At 37.9% G+C, this 13,317-nt stretch overlaps 1 protein-coding gene across 22 annotated transcripts in view; it reads left to right on the top strand.

Moving 5' to 3' along the window:
* TMEM71 (transmembrane protein 71) overlaps positions 1–9,398 on the top strand; it is a 52,630-nt gene extending 43,232 nt beyond the window's left edge. For 10 of the 22 annotated variants that reach the window (XM_073999484.1, XM_015455201.4, XM_015455199.4 and 7 more), the window contains 3 exons: positions 1,084–1,145; positions 1,247–1,304; positions 4,315–5,357. In XM_073999484.1, coding sequence (XP_073855585.1) covers positions 1,084–1,145; positions 1,247–1,304; positions 4,315–4,330 — 136 coding nt within the window. In that variant the 3' untranslated portion in view covers positions 4,331–5,357. Of the gene's footprint in view, positions 1–1,083; positions 1,146–1,246; positions 1,305–4,314; positions 5,358–9,208 lie in introns of those variants that run through there. The other 12 variants (XM_073999481.1, XM_073999479.1, XM_073999480.1 and 9 more) reach the window with 5 other exon arrangements.
* The last annotated feature ends 3,919 nt before the right edge of the window (positions 9,399–13,317 follow it).

The following is a 13,317-nucleotide window of genomic DNA, read 5'->3' as shown; positions in this document are numbered from 1 at the left end:
TCTTGGTTGCTTCTGGTTTTTGATAATTTTAAATAAAGCTTCTACAAAGAATCACATGCAGATTTGTATATAGACACAGAGTTCAACTCAGTTGAATTAATACCAAGTGCAGCAGTTGGGTTTTATGGTAAGTCTACGTTTAACTTTGTAAGCAAGAGCCAAACCATCTTCCAAGTGTTTGCACCCTTTTCATTCTTAACGGCAATGAATGAGAGTTTCTGTTGCTCTGCATCCTCCCTAGCATTTTGTGTTGCCAGTTGTTTGGGTTTTAGCCATTCTACTAGGCATGCAGTGGTATCTTACTGTTTTAATTTGCATTACTCTAATGATGAACAATGTTGAACATCTGTTTTTATACTTATTTACCATTTGTATATATTCTTTGATGAAGTGCCTGGTCAGATATTTTGCTCATTTTTTCAAGTGGGTTGCTTATTTTCTTTTTTAATTTTAAGAGTTCTTTATATACTATGGATAGAAGTCCTTGATCAGATACATAATTTGCAAATATTTTCTCACAGACTGTACCTTGTGTTTTCATTCTCTTAAAAGTGTCTTTCACAGTGCAAAGTTTTACATTTTGATAAAGTCCAATTATTCATTTCTTTTCTTTCATGGATTGTGCATTTGGTATTGTATTTTAAAACTCGTTGCCAAATACAAGGTCATATTGATTTTCCCCTATGTTTTCTCTAGAAGTTTTACACTTTTACAGTCTACATTTTTGGTCGATGACTCATTTCGAGTTAAATTTTGTGTAAAGTGTGTTATATATGTGGAGGTTCATTTTTTGCATGTAAATATCCAATTGTTTCAACACCATTGGTTGAAAAGATGGTATGTTCCCTTTGAATTGCTCTGCATCTCAATTAAAATTAGTTTACTCTAGCTGCATGCGTCTACTTCTGGGCTGTCTACTCTCTTTCATTGATCTGTATGTCTGTCCATTTTCCAATACTATCTTTATTACTGTAGTTTTTATAGTAAACCTTGAAATCCTAAGTCTATAGTAAGTCTAGGAAAATCACATAGGTTGGAAATGCGCAATTAGTATGCTAAATCAGAGCAATCTTGTTGTTTCAGATGGTTTATGGGAGAAATATTAGCCAGTGTCTTCACGTGTTCATTGATGATAACTATAGCTTGTAAGTAACTGTTTCCCAGATTACTGCGATGATGCCTGTATTTCATTCCAATTTTGGTCACTTTAAAATGATTTTAAAATATTTTCTCTTTTTCGCTCAAGATGTGAAATCATTGTTTCTCAGCCTTGCCAGCTATTTCAAAACCACTGCCTGTGCTCGGTAAGTGTTGCCTGTGTTATCATTATTGTCTGGACAAAGGTGACTATAATTTGATATCCGAGAATGGTTTCTGCTGCATAGTAGATGCCAGTGACTGTGTATAGAAAACGTTGTGATCATTTGTCCTGAAGACTACTTTCTGTTACTGCTAAAATTTAATAGTATTATCATCCTGCCTCCTAAATTTTTACATCAAAATAATTTTTAAGCACAAGACTTAGAAAATAATTTGAAAGGCAATGTCCTTTAAAATAATTTTTAAAGTGATTTTGTAGATTCATAGCACTACACTTTATAAATACCTCATATTAAGAAACCTTTGTGTTAGACTTTCCCAAATAGCTGGCAAACTGCCCATGAAATGATCTCAGTTACAAACTGTGATTTCTGTGCCTTCTCTTATTCATTTAATGATCCCCTTGTGTGTTAACTGCCATGGTTCAGCATATTTCAAAGGGTTACTGGGGTCTGGGTGGGATGCCCATAGAATTTCAAACAGTCTGGAAAGCACCATCCTATTGCAAGATGAACTGTGTTAATTACCTTCACTTCAATATGGCTGTCAGAGGCAAACTCACATGGCTTGGAGACCGGGGTCTGTAATTCACCATGGTGCTCTTACAAAATCTGAGTTAATTCTGAAATCACAATGGGGTTTAGTAAAAATTTATTTTGGTTAGGATTCTAGGCAATATTGATTTACTGACATTTTGAGTGATGCTTCCCACAATTTCTAGATATTTCAGGTTTCTGGGGGTGCACATATAGCTAAGTTTTATTCAACCTGATATTTAGAAAATTGAATCTTTGGGTAACTCAAGAAATCCTTGTAATTTATCTCTTGAAATTAATGACAGGCTGGGTGTGGTGGCTCACACCTATAATCTCAACACTTTGGGAAGCTGAGGCAGGAGACTTCCTTGAGTCCGGGAGTTTTAGGCCAGCTTGAACAACATAGTGAGAGCTACAAAAAATAAACAAAATTAACTGGGTGTGGTGATGTGCACCTGTAATCCCAGCTACTGGGAAGACTAAGGTGGAGGGATTGCTGGAGCCTAGGAGGTTGAGGCTGCAGTGAGCCGTGATTGTGCCCATGCCACTGCACTTCAGCTTGGGCTACAGAGAGAGAATTTGTCTTAAAAAGAAAAAGAAAAAGAAGAAAGAAAAAGGAATTAATGACTTCTGTTTAAAACAATTATTGATTTCTAAAGTGGCACCACCTAAGTTACCAAACCTTTATTGAGAATTTATGATATGTTCTATATGGTATGGGGTACGCAGTTCAGCTCAACTGCTGTTAATGAAGTGTCTACCATGGGTTAGACACAGTCACTAGGTGCCAGAGTGTCAATGCCCTAGCATGTGGCTGGCCTTGAGATTTCATCATCTCATTAGAGTAAAGGACATGTAAGGGGCAAGGTAAAGTTGCTTTTTAATATGGTTAAGTGCAAATATCAGGTTAGTACAGGAGCCAGGGGGAGCACAGGAGGTCGGTTTACCAGACTCAGAGGAGTGGGGAGTATGTTCAGGGAGGGCCTCCTGGAAGAGCCAACATCCATCCTGCAGGGGTTATATCACCTGCTGTTTTCTCAGAACTTCCCATTGTTCTGGGCTCATTGTTTGTTTTCTCCTAAAAGAAATTACATTAGGACAATATTTCTATCCTGAACAAATGCTCTTATCTTCTGACTCATTCGAAGAAGGAATGAGATTCCTTCTTTGATTACTTGTGTACATACTTTGACTTGTTCTTCTCTTGTTCCCAACTCCATTTCTCCTGTTTCCTGTCCACCAATCTCATATACACACACATTTGCATTTAAGACCTGTGAAAACAAGGACTATTGACTTCATTTTTGTATCTACCACCAAAGCCTTGAAAATAGTACGTACTCCATACATAGTCATTAACTATGTTTTACTGCATCATTTCTTGAAGTACTTCCTTAAAAGCCCCAGCTCTGTGTGTATATTAAAGACTTTGCAACCCTCTCCTTCTTATGTAAACATACTGAGAAACTAATAAACCAAAGACATGGTTATTAATATCGAGAGTCAAGAATGACTCATAGGCTTCCTCTAACAATCAATGATGAGAATCCAAGGAAGTGGAAGGCAAGCACTGAATTCAGTTCAGCAAATATTAATGCAGCACCCTCCCCCCAACACACACACCGATCTTGCACTGTGCAAGTTAGATTAGATTAGGTGCCTGTTTAGCACCTCACACTTCTCAGATCATATCCCTTTTCATAACATAATGAAATTCTTAGGCAACTGTTTCCCTCATTAAATTTAAAGTCTGTGAGGATAGGGACTATCTATCTTGTCCACCATTGGCCTGAATGTCCCTTGCAAATGAAGGTCAGCACGGGTATCTCGTGTTAGTAATGATGTGTTAGCATCAGCGGTACACGCTTTGCACACTTATGATTTCATAGTAACAAAATGGGCAACATCTGTTCTCTCTTAGATGAAGGAATGTATGTTTGTATATGTAATGAATGAATGAATAAACTTTAAGGAATAAAAATATGGGGAAAATCCACCTGTTACCCTACAGACTGTTCTACTGGGCAGGAGAGAGCCTTTTTCTGGAAGTTGTATTCTTTTGAGCCATTTTCTTTACTAAGTTTTTAATCTTCTTGAGGCTCATGATTGCCTTTCACTTAAAGTGCATTTAATCCAGAAAAATGCCATTAGGGCAGGTGGGAAGAGGAAACCTTAGGAAATGTTAGTTAGCTAAGTACCATGCTGGGCTGAGGGGTCGAAACCTCTATAGCCTTTCAGACAAAAAGGAGAGCACTAAGAACTGCTGGGATAAAAGCAAAAACAAAAAGTACCCTTAGTTGAGGCTGCACTCTTCCTAGTTGTGATTACTTAGGCCAGTTGTGGGTATGAGGGTGGTTGTGCGCATATATATGCACACAGGGGTATGCAGTGATTACATACTGCATTTCCTGGGCATAGGGATGAATTATGCATTTCTTTTCTTCTTTCTCCAATCTAGGTTTGTCAAAATTTGACAACCATTTATGAATGCCTTCGATGAATGTACTCCATCTGAGTATCCGGAAATTGTCCAACTTGCAGTCTACTTGGAATCAAGTGTTTTATTGAAAGGGAGTAAGCGAGTAATTGAGAAAAATCCATTTTAGTTGGACTATGTGATTTTAAAATGATCTCAGTTTTTCCATCAAAATTATAATATGCTCATGAAAATAATATTAGTTTGCCTTCCCTTTGCAAACACCAGCAGTTGAAAGGGAAAGGACAGGGAATGTGATGGAAAAGAGACTGCCTGGAATAAATGTTCCCCTATGATTCTCTAAGGCAGTGGTTCTCGAGCTTGAATTTTCATTAGGAAATTCTGTGAGGAGCTTGTAACCAGATTCATGTATCTGCCACATGCACCTATCTCTTGCTGAATTGCTTTAATAGAACAATGAGAGCAAGTTTGTCTAATTAATACCAACCTGGCAACTTGAATAACAATAAATACAATTTGAACATAAAATATAATGCTGCAAAAGTTTGTCATTCACCTCAATGGAGTGACTTGATATTAGATGGTAACAGTAGGTGATGGTTGATACGAAAATGGATAGGAAAGAAGCGTTTTCTGAAAGTTATATTCTTTTGAACCACTTTCTAAACCAAGTTTTTAATCTTGGGGCTCATAATTACCTTTCACTTAAATTACACTTAAAGATATAACACAGAAAAACGCCTTAAGGACAAAATAAAGGCCAAACACCTGAGCGCTTTGAAATGCATGAAAATGGTGCAGCTGTACCCTGGAGCCTTGACTCAAGGGCTCTAGAAAATGTTCCCTTTGTACCCCCCACACTTGGTGCATGTTCACAAAGCAAATATGGCCTGCAATTCAAATTTGTTCTATGTGATATTCTCTGAGTAAAAACTCTTATGTGCAGAAAATTGTCTTTGCTCAAAATGGTAATGCCAAAATGTAAATTTATATATAATTTGCATTTAGTGCATTTTTTGCTTAAAAAATAAACTAATAAATAAGTGGAGTCACCAGCAAATTTATATTTGTGTGTGTGTGTGTGTGTGTGTGTGTATATATATATACACATATATATATGTATTTTTTTTTTGAGAAATCCTGGAGGAACATCATTAATGGAAGACTGTATTATTTCCCTATTTCTGCCTTAAGAAATTACCACAAACCAAGTGGTTTACAGCAACATAAAGTTACTGTTTTACAGTTCTGGAGCTCAGAATTCTAAAATAAAGGGCAGCAGAGTTGTTTTCCCTCTGGAGGCTTTAGGGAAAGATCTATTGCCTCGCCTTCTTTAGCTTCCAGTGGCTGTCTGTACTCCTTTGCTTGTGGCCCCCTCCTCCACCTCCAAAGCACACAACTCTGATTTTTTACTTCCATCATTACATCACCTTCTCCTCTTCTGAGTAAAATCTCCCTCCACCCCTCTCTTTAAAGGACACTTGAGACTACATTTAGGATCCACTCTGATAATCCAAGAAAAAATCCTTAACTTAATGACATCTGCAAGGCCCCTTTTGTCATATAAGGTAACATTCATGGGTTCCTATGATTAGAACTTGGCTATTTTGGGGGACCATTAGTCAGCTGACCACAGTTGTATTTGAAATAGCTTTGTGTAATAATTTAGTACGTCTGGGATGTGTCCCATGCATTTGCCATTTTTACAAGTAGGTTAAGTGATCACAAAGTGATCCATAATCCACGTGCATGGAATGCTTTGAAGTGGGATTTAAAATGAATTTAATGGAGAACTAAATGCATATAGAGCCTTTCATTTAATACTCTATTAGGAGAGTTTCCATTGAGAATTTCTGTGTTTCCTTTGTCTGTGTGTAACACACATTTTTCTACAGGGTAATTTGATTTAAATGATAATGTTTTTCAAAGTAAGATACTGAAATAGTACTAATTGTTTACATGCATATAATGCTTCGTTGTTGACAAGGACCTTTTCTCCCAGACTGTATGAGCTTACTATGGCTACTGTAACAAGTTACCTCAGATTTGGTGGCTTAAAACAATGCAAATGTATTATCTTACAGTTTCGGAGGTCAGTCCAAAATGAACGTTACAAAGCTAAAACCTAGAGACTGCTTGCATTCCCTGGCCCCTGGCCCCCTCCTCCATCTTCAAACCACTTCACTCTAACCTCTGCTTCTGTGGTCACATATCCTTTTCTGACTTTAGACATCTTGCCTCCCTCTTAAAAGAATTTTTGTAATTACATGGGGCCCACCCAGATAATCCAGAATAATCTCTCCATTTTAAAATCCTTTACTTCATCCTATTTACAAAGTCCCTTTGCCACATAAGGTAATCTAGTCATAGGTTACAGAGTTCTGGAAGGCAGACATCTTCCAGGACCCAATGGCTAAGGCCTTCCCCAGTGAAAGCTTCAGATGAGAGGCCAGTGCAGGACAACACCTTCTTTGCAACCTTGCAGGGGACATAGTTAAAGCTGTGGTTCTGACCTACAGAAACTGTGAGGTAATAAGTGTGTGTTTTAAGCTGCTAAACTTGTGCTAATGTCATTACATGGTGATAGACAATGAACACAACATCCACAGATTCTCCCCCAAGTTTATGAAGTGTGTTGCTGTGCAAAATGACTTTAGGACATGTCCCCTAGCAGTGGGCTCTAGCTAGATAGTTGCTCTTGAGCCCCACTACTTGGAATGGCGAGTATAACCTTAATCCCCTGCAGATCCATCTGTGACAGAGGTGCACAGGATCTGACGAGTGATGTGTGTGTAGCCAGGAAGACTTGTACATCGCTGGATGTCAGCTTTCTGCCAATGACCAGCCTCAATCCTCTTAAGGTCCTATTTGTTATTGTAGTCTAGCAGTGGGCAACATCGTTATAAAGAAACTTGTCTGCTGTACACAACAAATTCTCAGTGATCTGGAATCCACTCCTTGGGAATTTGTAACTTTGCTGAAGTTAATAGTCATCATCAGAATATGATTTTATGTATATATTTGATTTTACAGTTTCATTTATTAATTCATTCAGTAAATATATATTTAGTCCAAGCATGTGCCAAGAGTCAGTCTGGTCCCTGGGAATATGGCAATGAAGAATACAGATGAGGTTCCTGTACTTATTAAATGTCATGTTTATGTAGGCACCATTCATTCTGTGAAATAGGCAGAACAGCTGTTTTTAAAAACTTGTTCAAATACCAGCAAAACAGAAAATGGTGTAAAAATTATTATAAGGCAAATGCCGTGTTTTAGTCTGTTTTGTGTTGCTATAACAGAATATCAAAGACTCTTGTAATTTATTTTTTAAAACAAACATATTTCTCACAGTTCTGGCAGCTGTGAAACCCAGTATCAAGGTGCTGGCATCTGGCAAGAGCCTTCTTGCTGCGTCATCTCATGGCTGAAAGTGAGAAGGTGAGAGAAGGCCAAAGGGAGGAAAGGGGCCAAACCCATCTATCTATCAGGAACCTACTCTCAAGATAACGAATCCATTCTCACAATAATAACATTAATTCATTCATGAGGGCTGAGCCCTCATGACCTAATCTCTTCTTAAAGGTCCCACATCTCAACACTGTTGCGTTGGGGATTAAGTTTCCAACATATGAAATTTTCAGGTCACATTCAAACCATAGCATGCCCTTTTAAGAATCAAACATAAAAAGAGACAAAATCTTGCTGGCTATACCAGGAGCCCTCCAGCTACTCCTTCCAACATCCTCACCTTCAGAATAACCACTATGCTGAGTTTATGAAAATCACCTCTGTATCTTGCTTTATAGTTTTTATTACCAGTGTACATTTCTAAATACTATAGTATAGCTCTGCCTGTTTTTGTTTGTTTGTTTAATGCCTTTTGGGTCTCTTTTAATGCACAGATTCTTCCCCCCTGACCTTTGAAGTTTGTTTCTTTGAAAACTACATCATTTGTCTTATAGACTTTACTCCATTGGAATTTTGCTGATCTCATGTCTGTAGTAAAGTTTAATGTTTTCCTTAGTCTTCTGTATTTCTTGCCAACTGAAAGTTGATTATAGAGGCTAAATCGTTTTTTGTTTTGAATTTTCTGGGGAAAAATTACTTTCTAGGTGGTGTCATATTCTTTGTCAAGAGGGGCATTATGTCATTTTTGTGTTGTCAACAGCCATTTCTGATCAGTGGTCAGATGTATAATTAATTACAGATGGAAAATGATGATATTCCAGTTTGATCACATCTTCTTTATTTACTTGTTGGGAGAATGTCTGTGCAAGGAAATATCTGCCATCTGATTGCCCAGTGGTTCAGATTTTACAGGAAAGGAGAGATGAATGCTTGAGTCTTTTCCTTTATTTGCTAATTTTCAAAACAAAAAGTGCATTTCTTAGTATCTTTTAAAGGTGGCCAGGATGCTATGTATAATCAACGCTTATATATATAAAGGAACTATGTTTAATACATAAAATTTCCTGGAAGACATACCTTCCAACTTCCAAACTCTATGTACTTTGTACCTCATCAAGATGCTAAAAAGATTGAGAAAGTAAATTAAAGTGTGAGAGATATATAGACAATAACTCAACTTTAAAAATTCAACCACCATTTATTTTTTGAGAGCCTACTACCTGCAAGAACTGAGTCAGGTACAGATGTTTTAAAATATGGTTCCTGCCCTCAAAATCGTGAGGTGAAACAAGGCATTGCATGAAACAAGAAGGATAAGACCACAGGGCCAATACTGACGGAAGTCCTTTAGCAAAAGGACTATAGAAGATTTCTACTCACCCACTGTCATATCTCAGACTGCTATAACAAAATACTACAGACTCAGCATCTTACACAACAAACATATATATATATATATATATATATATATATTTTTTTTTTTTTTTTTTTTTTTTTTTTCCAGAATTCTAGAGGCTGCAAAGCTCAAGATCGAGGTGCCAGCTGATTCTGTGTCTGGTGAGGGCTAACTTCCTGGTTTGCACATGGCAGTCTTCTTGTTTCAGCTTCACAAGTTGGAAAGAAAGATCCAGGGTCTCCTCTTCTTTTTATAAGGGAGCAAACCCCATTCATAGAGGACACATTATCATGACCAGATCATTTTCCAAAGTCCCCACCTCCAAATACCATAACATTGGGGACTAGAGCTTCAGCATATGAATCTTATGGGGACAAAAACATTTGGTACATAATACCCAGTTACCAAAAATGTATGCCTAATAAATTTTAGAGATTCAGTCCTTCTGAATTGAACATCATTGTTTTGACTTATGCGTCTTTTAATGCCTTTTACTAGAGATATTACTTTGCTGCTCTAGAAAGTATAAATGATTTATAGTTGTTCTAGCTCATTCATCCATGAGTTCAATCAATCCAATCACTCATTATTATAATTGATCACCTGATAATTACCTGGCACTTGCTAGGAACCAAGGATTTTTTAAGTGAAGGAAATACAATTCTACTCTCAAGGAGCAGATGTCATAGCAGACTGAGAACCAGCTAAGCATGTAATTACAAGTGTCAAATATACTCTAGAGCCAAAAAATGCGTTTCTTTGAAAACATTTACAAGGTCAGATTCTCTGGTAATTTAGATGAATTCTTCCTTTGGGTTAACGGGAATAATGGTATTGTCTTCTCTTGTTGAGAGCAGAGAGAGATGAGACGTGAAAGGAGAGACAAAGTATCGGAAACAGGTAGTGAGGAGAAGAAAATAAATGATCACAGTGGCAATAAGTTAACAGTAATAGAAAATACGATCACTGGGGAACTTTTGTTCTGTGCCTGATCCTGCCCCTGGCAAGTTCACATTGCATGTTCTGTTAAATCTCATAACAACCACTTTAGCTAGGCAGGTGTGATGGTTAATTTTATGTGTCAACTTGGATATATCATGATGAACAGTCGTTTGGTCAAAAACTAGTCTAGATGTTCCTGTGGATGTGATTAATGTTTGTAATCAGTTGACATTAAATAAAGCAGATTATCCTCCATAATGTGGGTGGGCCTCATTCAACACATTGAAAGCCTTAAGAGCAAAGACGGATGTTGACCAAAGAAGAAGGAAGTCTGCCTCCAAATTGCAATATAAACATTCTGCCTGAGTTTCCAGCCCATAGAGTCAAGACAGCAACATCATCTCTCACCTGAATTTCCAGACTGCCATCTTGCCCTGTGAATTCTGGACTTGTCAGCTCACTGCAATTGTGTAAGCCAATTCCTTAAAATTTCTCTGTCTCTTTCCATATGTATGGTGTATATATACTGTATCAGTTAAGGTTTTCCAGAGAAACAGACCCAATAGGATGTGTAATATAGATATACATGTATTACATATAATATACAAAATGTATATTTCCAATTCATCACATATAACAAATAGGACATATAATATATGTGATTATGTATAATATATGTGACATATATAATATATATGTTTATAATATATCATATATCCTATTGTTTCTGTATCTCTGGACAACCCTGTCTAATACAGCAGATAGGATAATTGCCATGTTATACATTTAATAACCTTAGACAGGTTGAATAACTTTCCCAAGGGTTTCCCAAGAGGGTAAGTAAGTGGGAGATCTAGATTTTGAAGCCAAGCCTGTCTGACCCACAGCCCTTACTTTCCCTACTACTGATTGCTGCTGAGAAGGTTACATGAGAGGGGCCTGGTGCCTCAGTGATCAAAGGCTGCGTGAGTCACTCTCACCAGAAATGCTAACTCAAGAGAAAGTTTTCCATGAGGTGAAACATTAAATGAAAAGAGTCATCTTTCAGAGACAATGATGACCTTCACCTTTTTTCTTGTATCTCAGGGTTCTCAAATCTAGTTTCTTGGAGAATTGGCATGAATGAGATGCAATATAAAGAGAGGAATTATCAAACATTGTCTGGGCTGCTTTAGAGCCTCTGTTCATAGAGGCTGATGTAGCTACAGAGCTCATAAAAAGAGCTGCTGTTTTGTTGGAGCATGTACTATATGCCAGGTGATTAATCTTCTTGGTCTGTAATTGTTGCCACCATCCTGCTGAGGACTACTCTTGGTTTGGTCACTTCCACAGTATGTAAACCCACATCATGTCTGATGGGGCCAGTCAGTCGTCCTTCATCTTGTAACCATACTGTACGGTCTCCAAGCTTGCCTGCCATATTCTGTCTTAATTGTCTCAGACTGGGAAGTGTCATGTCCCTTTATTTATAGGATTGGTCATATGACCCACTTATGCAAGGTGGTGGAGAACGCAGGGAAGTACATGGATCTTTGACGAACGTTAGCAGCTCCGCCACCCACTCTCATTTAAAAGCGAGGAAGGCAAACTTCAAGGAGGATGTATTGCTCACCCTGAGTCATACACCACAGGTCTCTAAGGCGCCTATGCCACTCACCTCCACCCGCTCCTCAACACCCTCACTGCAATGCTCCTCCAAGCAGATATCTACTGTAGTTACTCCAAAACAACTCAGATGCAAAATGATCTGCTTGTGCTGCAGGAGAAGCCAACCACCACTCCCAAAAGGAATCCCACTACTGCAAACACAATGCAGCAGACACAGACACCTGCCAACTTGGCATACTTTGCATCAATGCCACATTTGCCTACCAGGCTATGATGAAGGTCTCATCATGCATTTCAAAAAAAAAATCTACCCTACTGTGCAGGCTGTATCCCCTCCATCTGTCCCATGCTCGGTAAAATCTGCTACAGCTGCAAGCTACACCTGCTAGAGAGCCAGACAGGGTACCTTGGGAGTGGAGGGCAATTTAGCAGGTGGATGCTAAAAGCTGGAAACTATTTTGCAAAAATTTTCTTATCCTTTTGTAGCCTTAAAGGAAACTTTTAAAAAAAGAAAATAAAATGCAAAGGGTAAAACAAAGGCTGACGAATCACAACTTACACATTCGATGCAAAATGAAATTTTGCATTTTTTATTGTAGAGAAAGAAGGTAGCCCCTCCTCCAGTCCAGGCCAAATTGAAACAACATACCTTTGTGTGGGTGAAGCTCATCTTCAGGCTGCAAGTGATCTGCTGTGGGGGAGACAGCTGAAACTCACTGCCAGAAGTTCCATTTTATTCTCATTTTATTTTCTTTTTTTCAGTAAAAGAAAAGGTCAAGAAACACATTCTAGAGGCTTCCACCTTCCTAATCTTCTTTATTTTTTCTCTTGCTGTGTGTCCCTTGAAGAGTAGCATTGCAGTATAGCATGATACTTCAGCTCTGGAGTCAGAGTAGACCTGGGACTAGACTGCGACCCAGCTACTTAACTGCTTTCACTTTGGACAAACGATTTCACCTTTCTAAGCTTTAATTTCCAAGTCTTTAAAATGAGATAAAAATATTACCTAATTCATCTAACTTTTATGAGATTAAACAAGTTCATGCAGGCAAAATGCTTAACACTTCAAACAGTGCTAGATCATAAGCTTTTCTGAAGAGGGAGCTGCCATTATTATTATTATCATTATTATTGTATAATAATAGTAGTGGTGACAGTAGTAGTAGTAGTATTTGTGACTTCTGGGACAATGGAAATTTTTCTATTATTGGGTGAGATGATAGAAAGGAGAGACTAACTGTGGGCTGAGGCTTAGCTACAGCCATGTTAATCTAGCTGAATAAATACTTCTTCCTATATTTAACAGAAGTTAGAATGGTATAAAACCAAAATACAGATTTTGAGGTCAGATAGACACATATGTAGACTTAGACCCAGACATAGACTCTGGCTGATCCACCATTTCTAGCTTTGTGATATTGGACCTATTGGTCAACTTCTTTGACCCTCACTTTGCTCATTGATAAAACAGGCCTGATTTCTGACCTGTGGCCTTCTCTGAAGTGCTTGCTGCCGTATGGAGTGATCGATCGTATGGCTTTGTTGTCATAGAGAAGACCAAATAAGAGAAAGTAAGCTTATATAGTGGCATGAGAAAAGATTGGCTTTAAAAATAACTTCTTTAATTCAATTTTCTTTATTTTGAAAGTGACTCACCATCATTTTAT

Source organism: Macaca fascicularis, chromosome 8 (genome assembly GCF_037993035.2).
Source record: "Macaca fascicularis isolate 582-1 chromosome 8, T2T-MFA8v1.1".
In the NCBI taxonomy this organism is placed as follows: domain Eukaryota; kingdom Metazoa; phylum Chordata; class Mammalia; order Primates; family Cercopithecidae; genus Macaca; species Macaca fascicularis.
The sequence above is the reverse complement of the archived record's forward strand: the minus strand, read 5'-3'. Positions and strand labels throughout refer to the sequence as shown.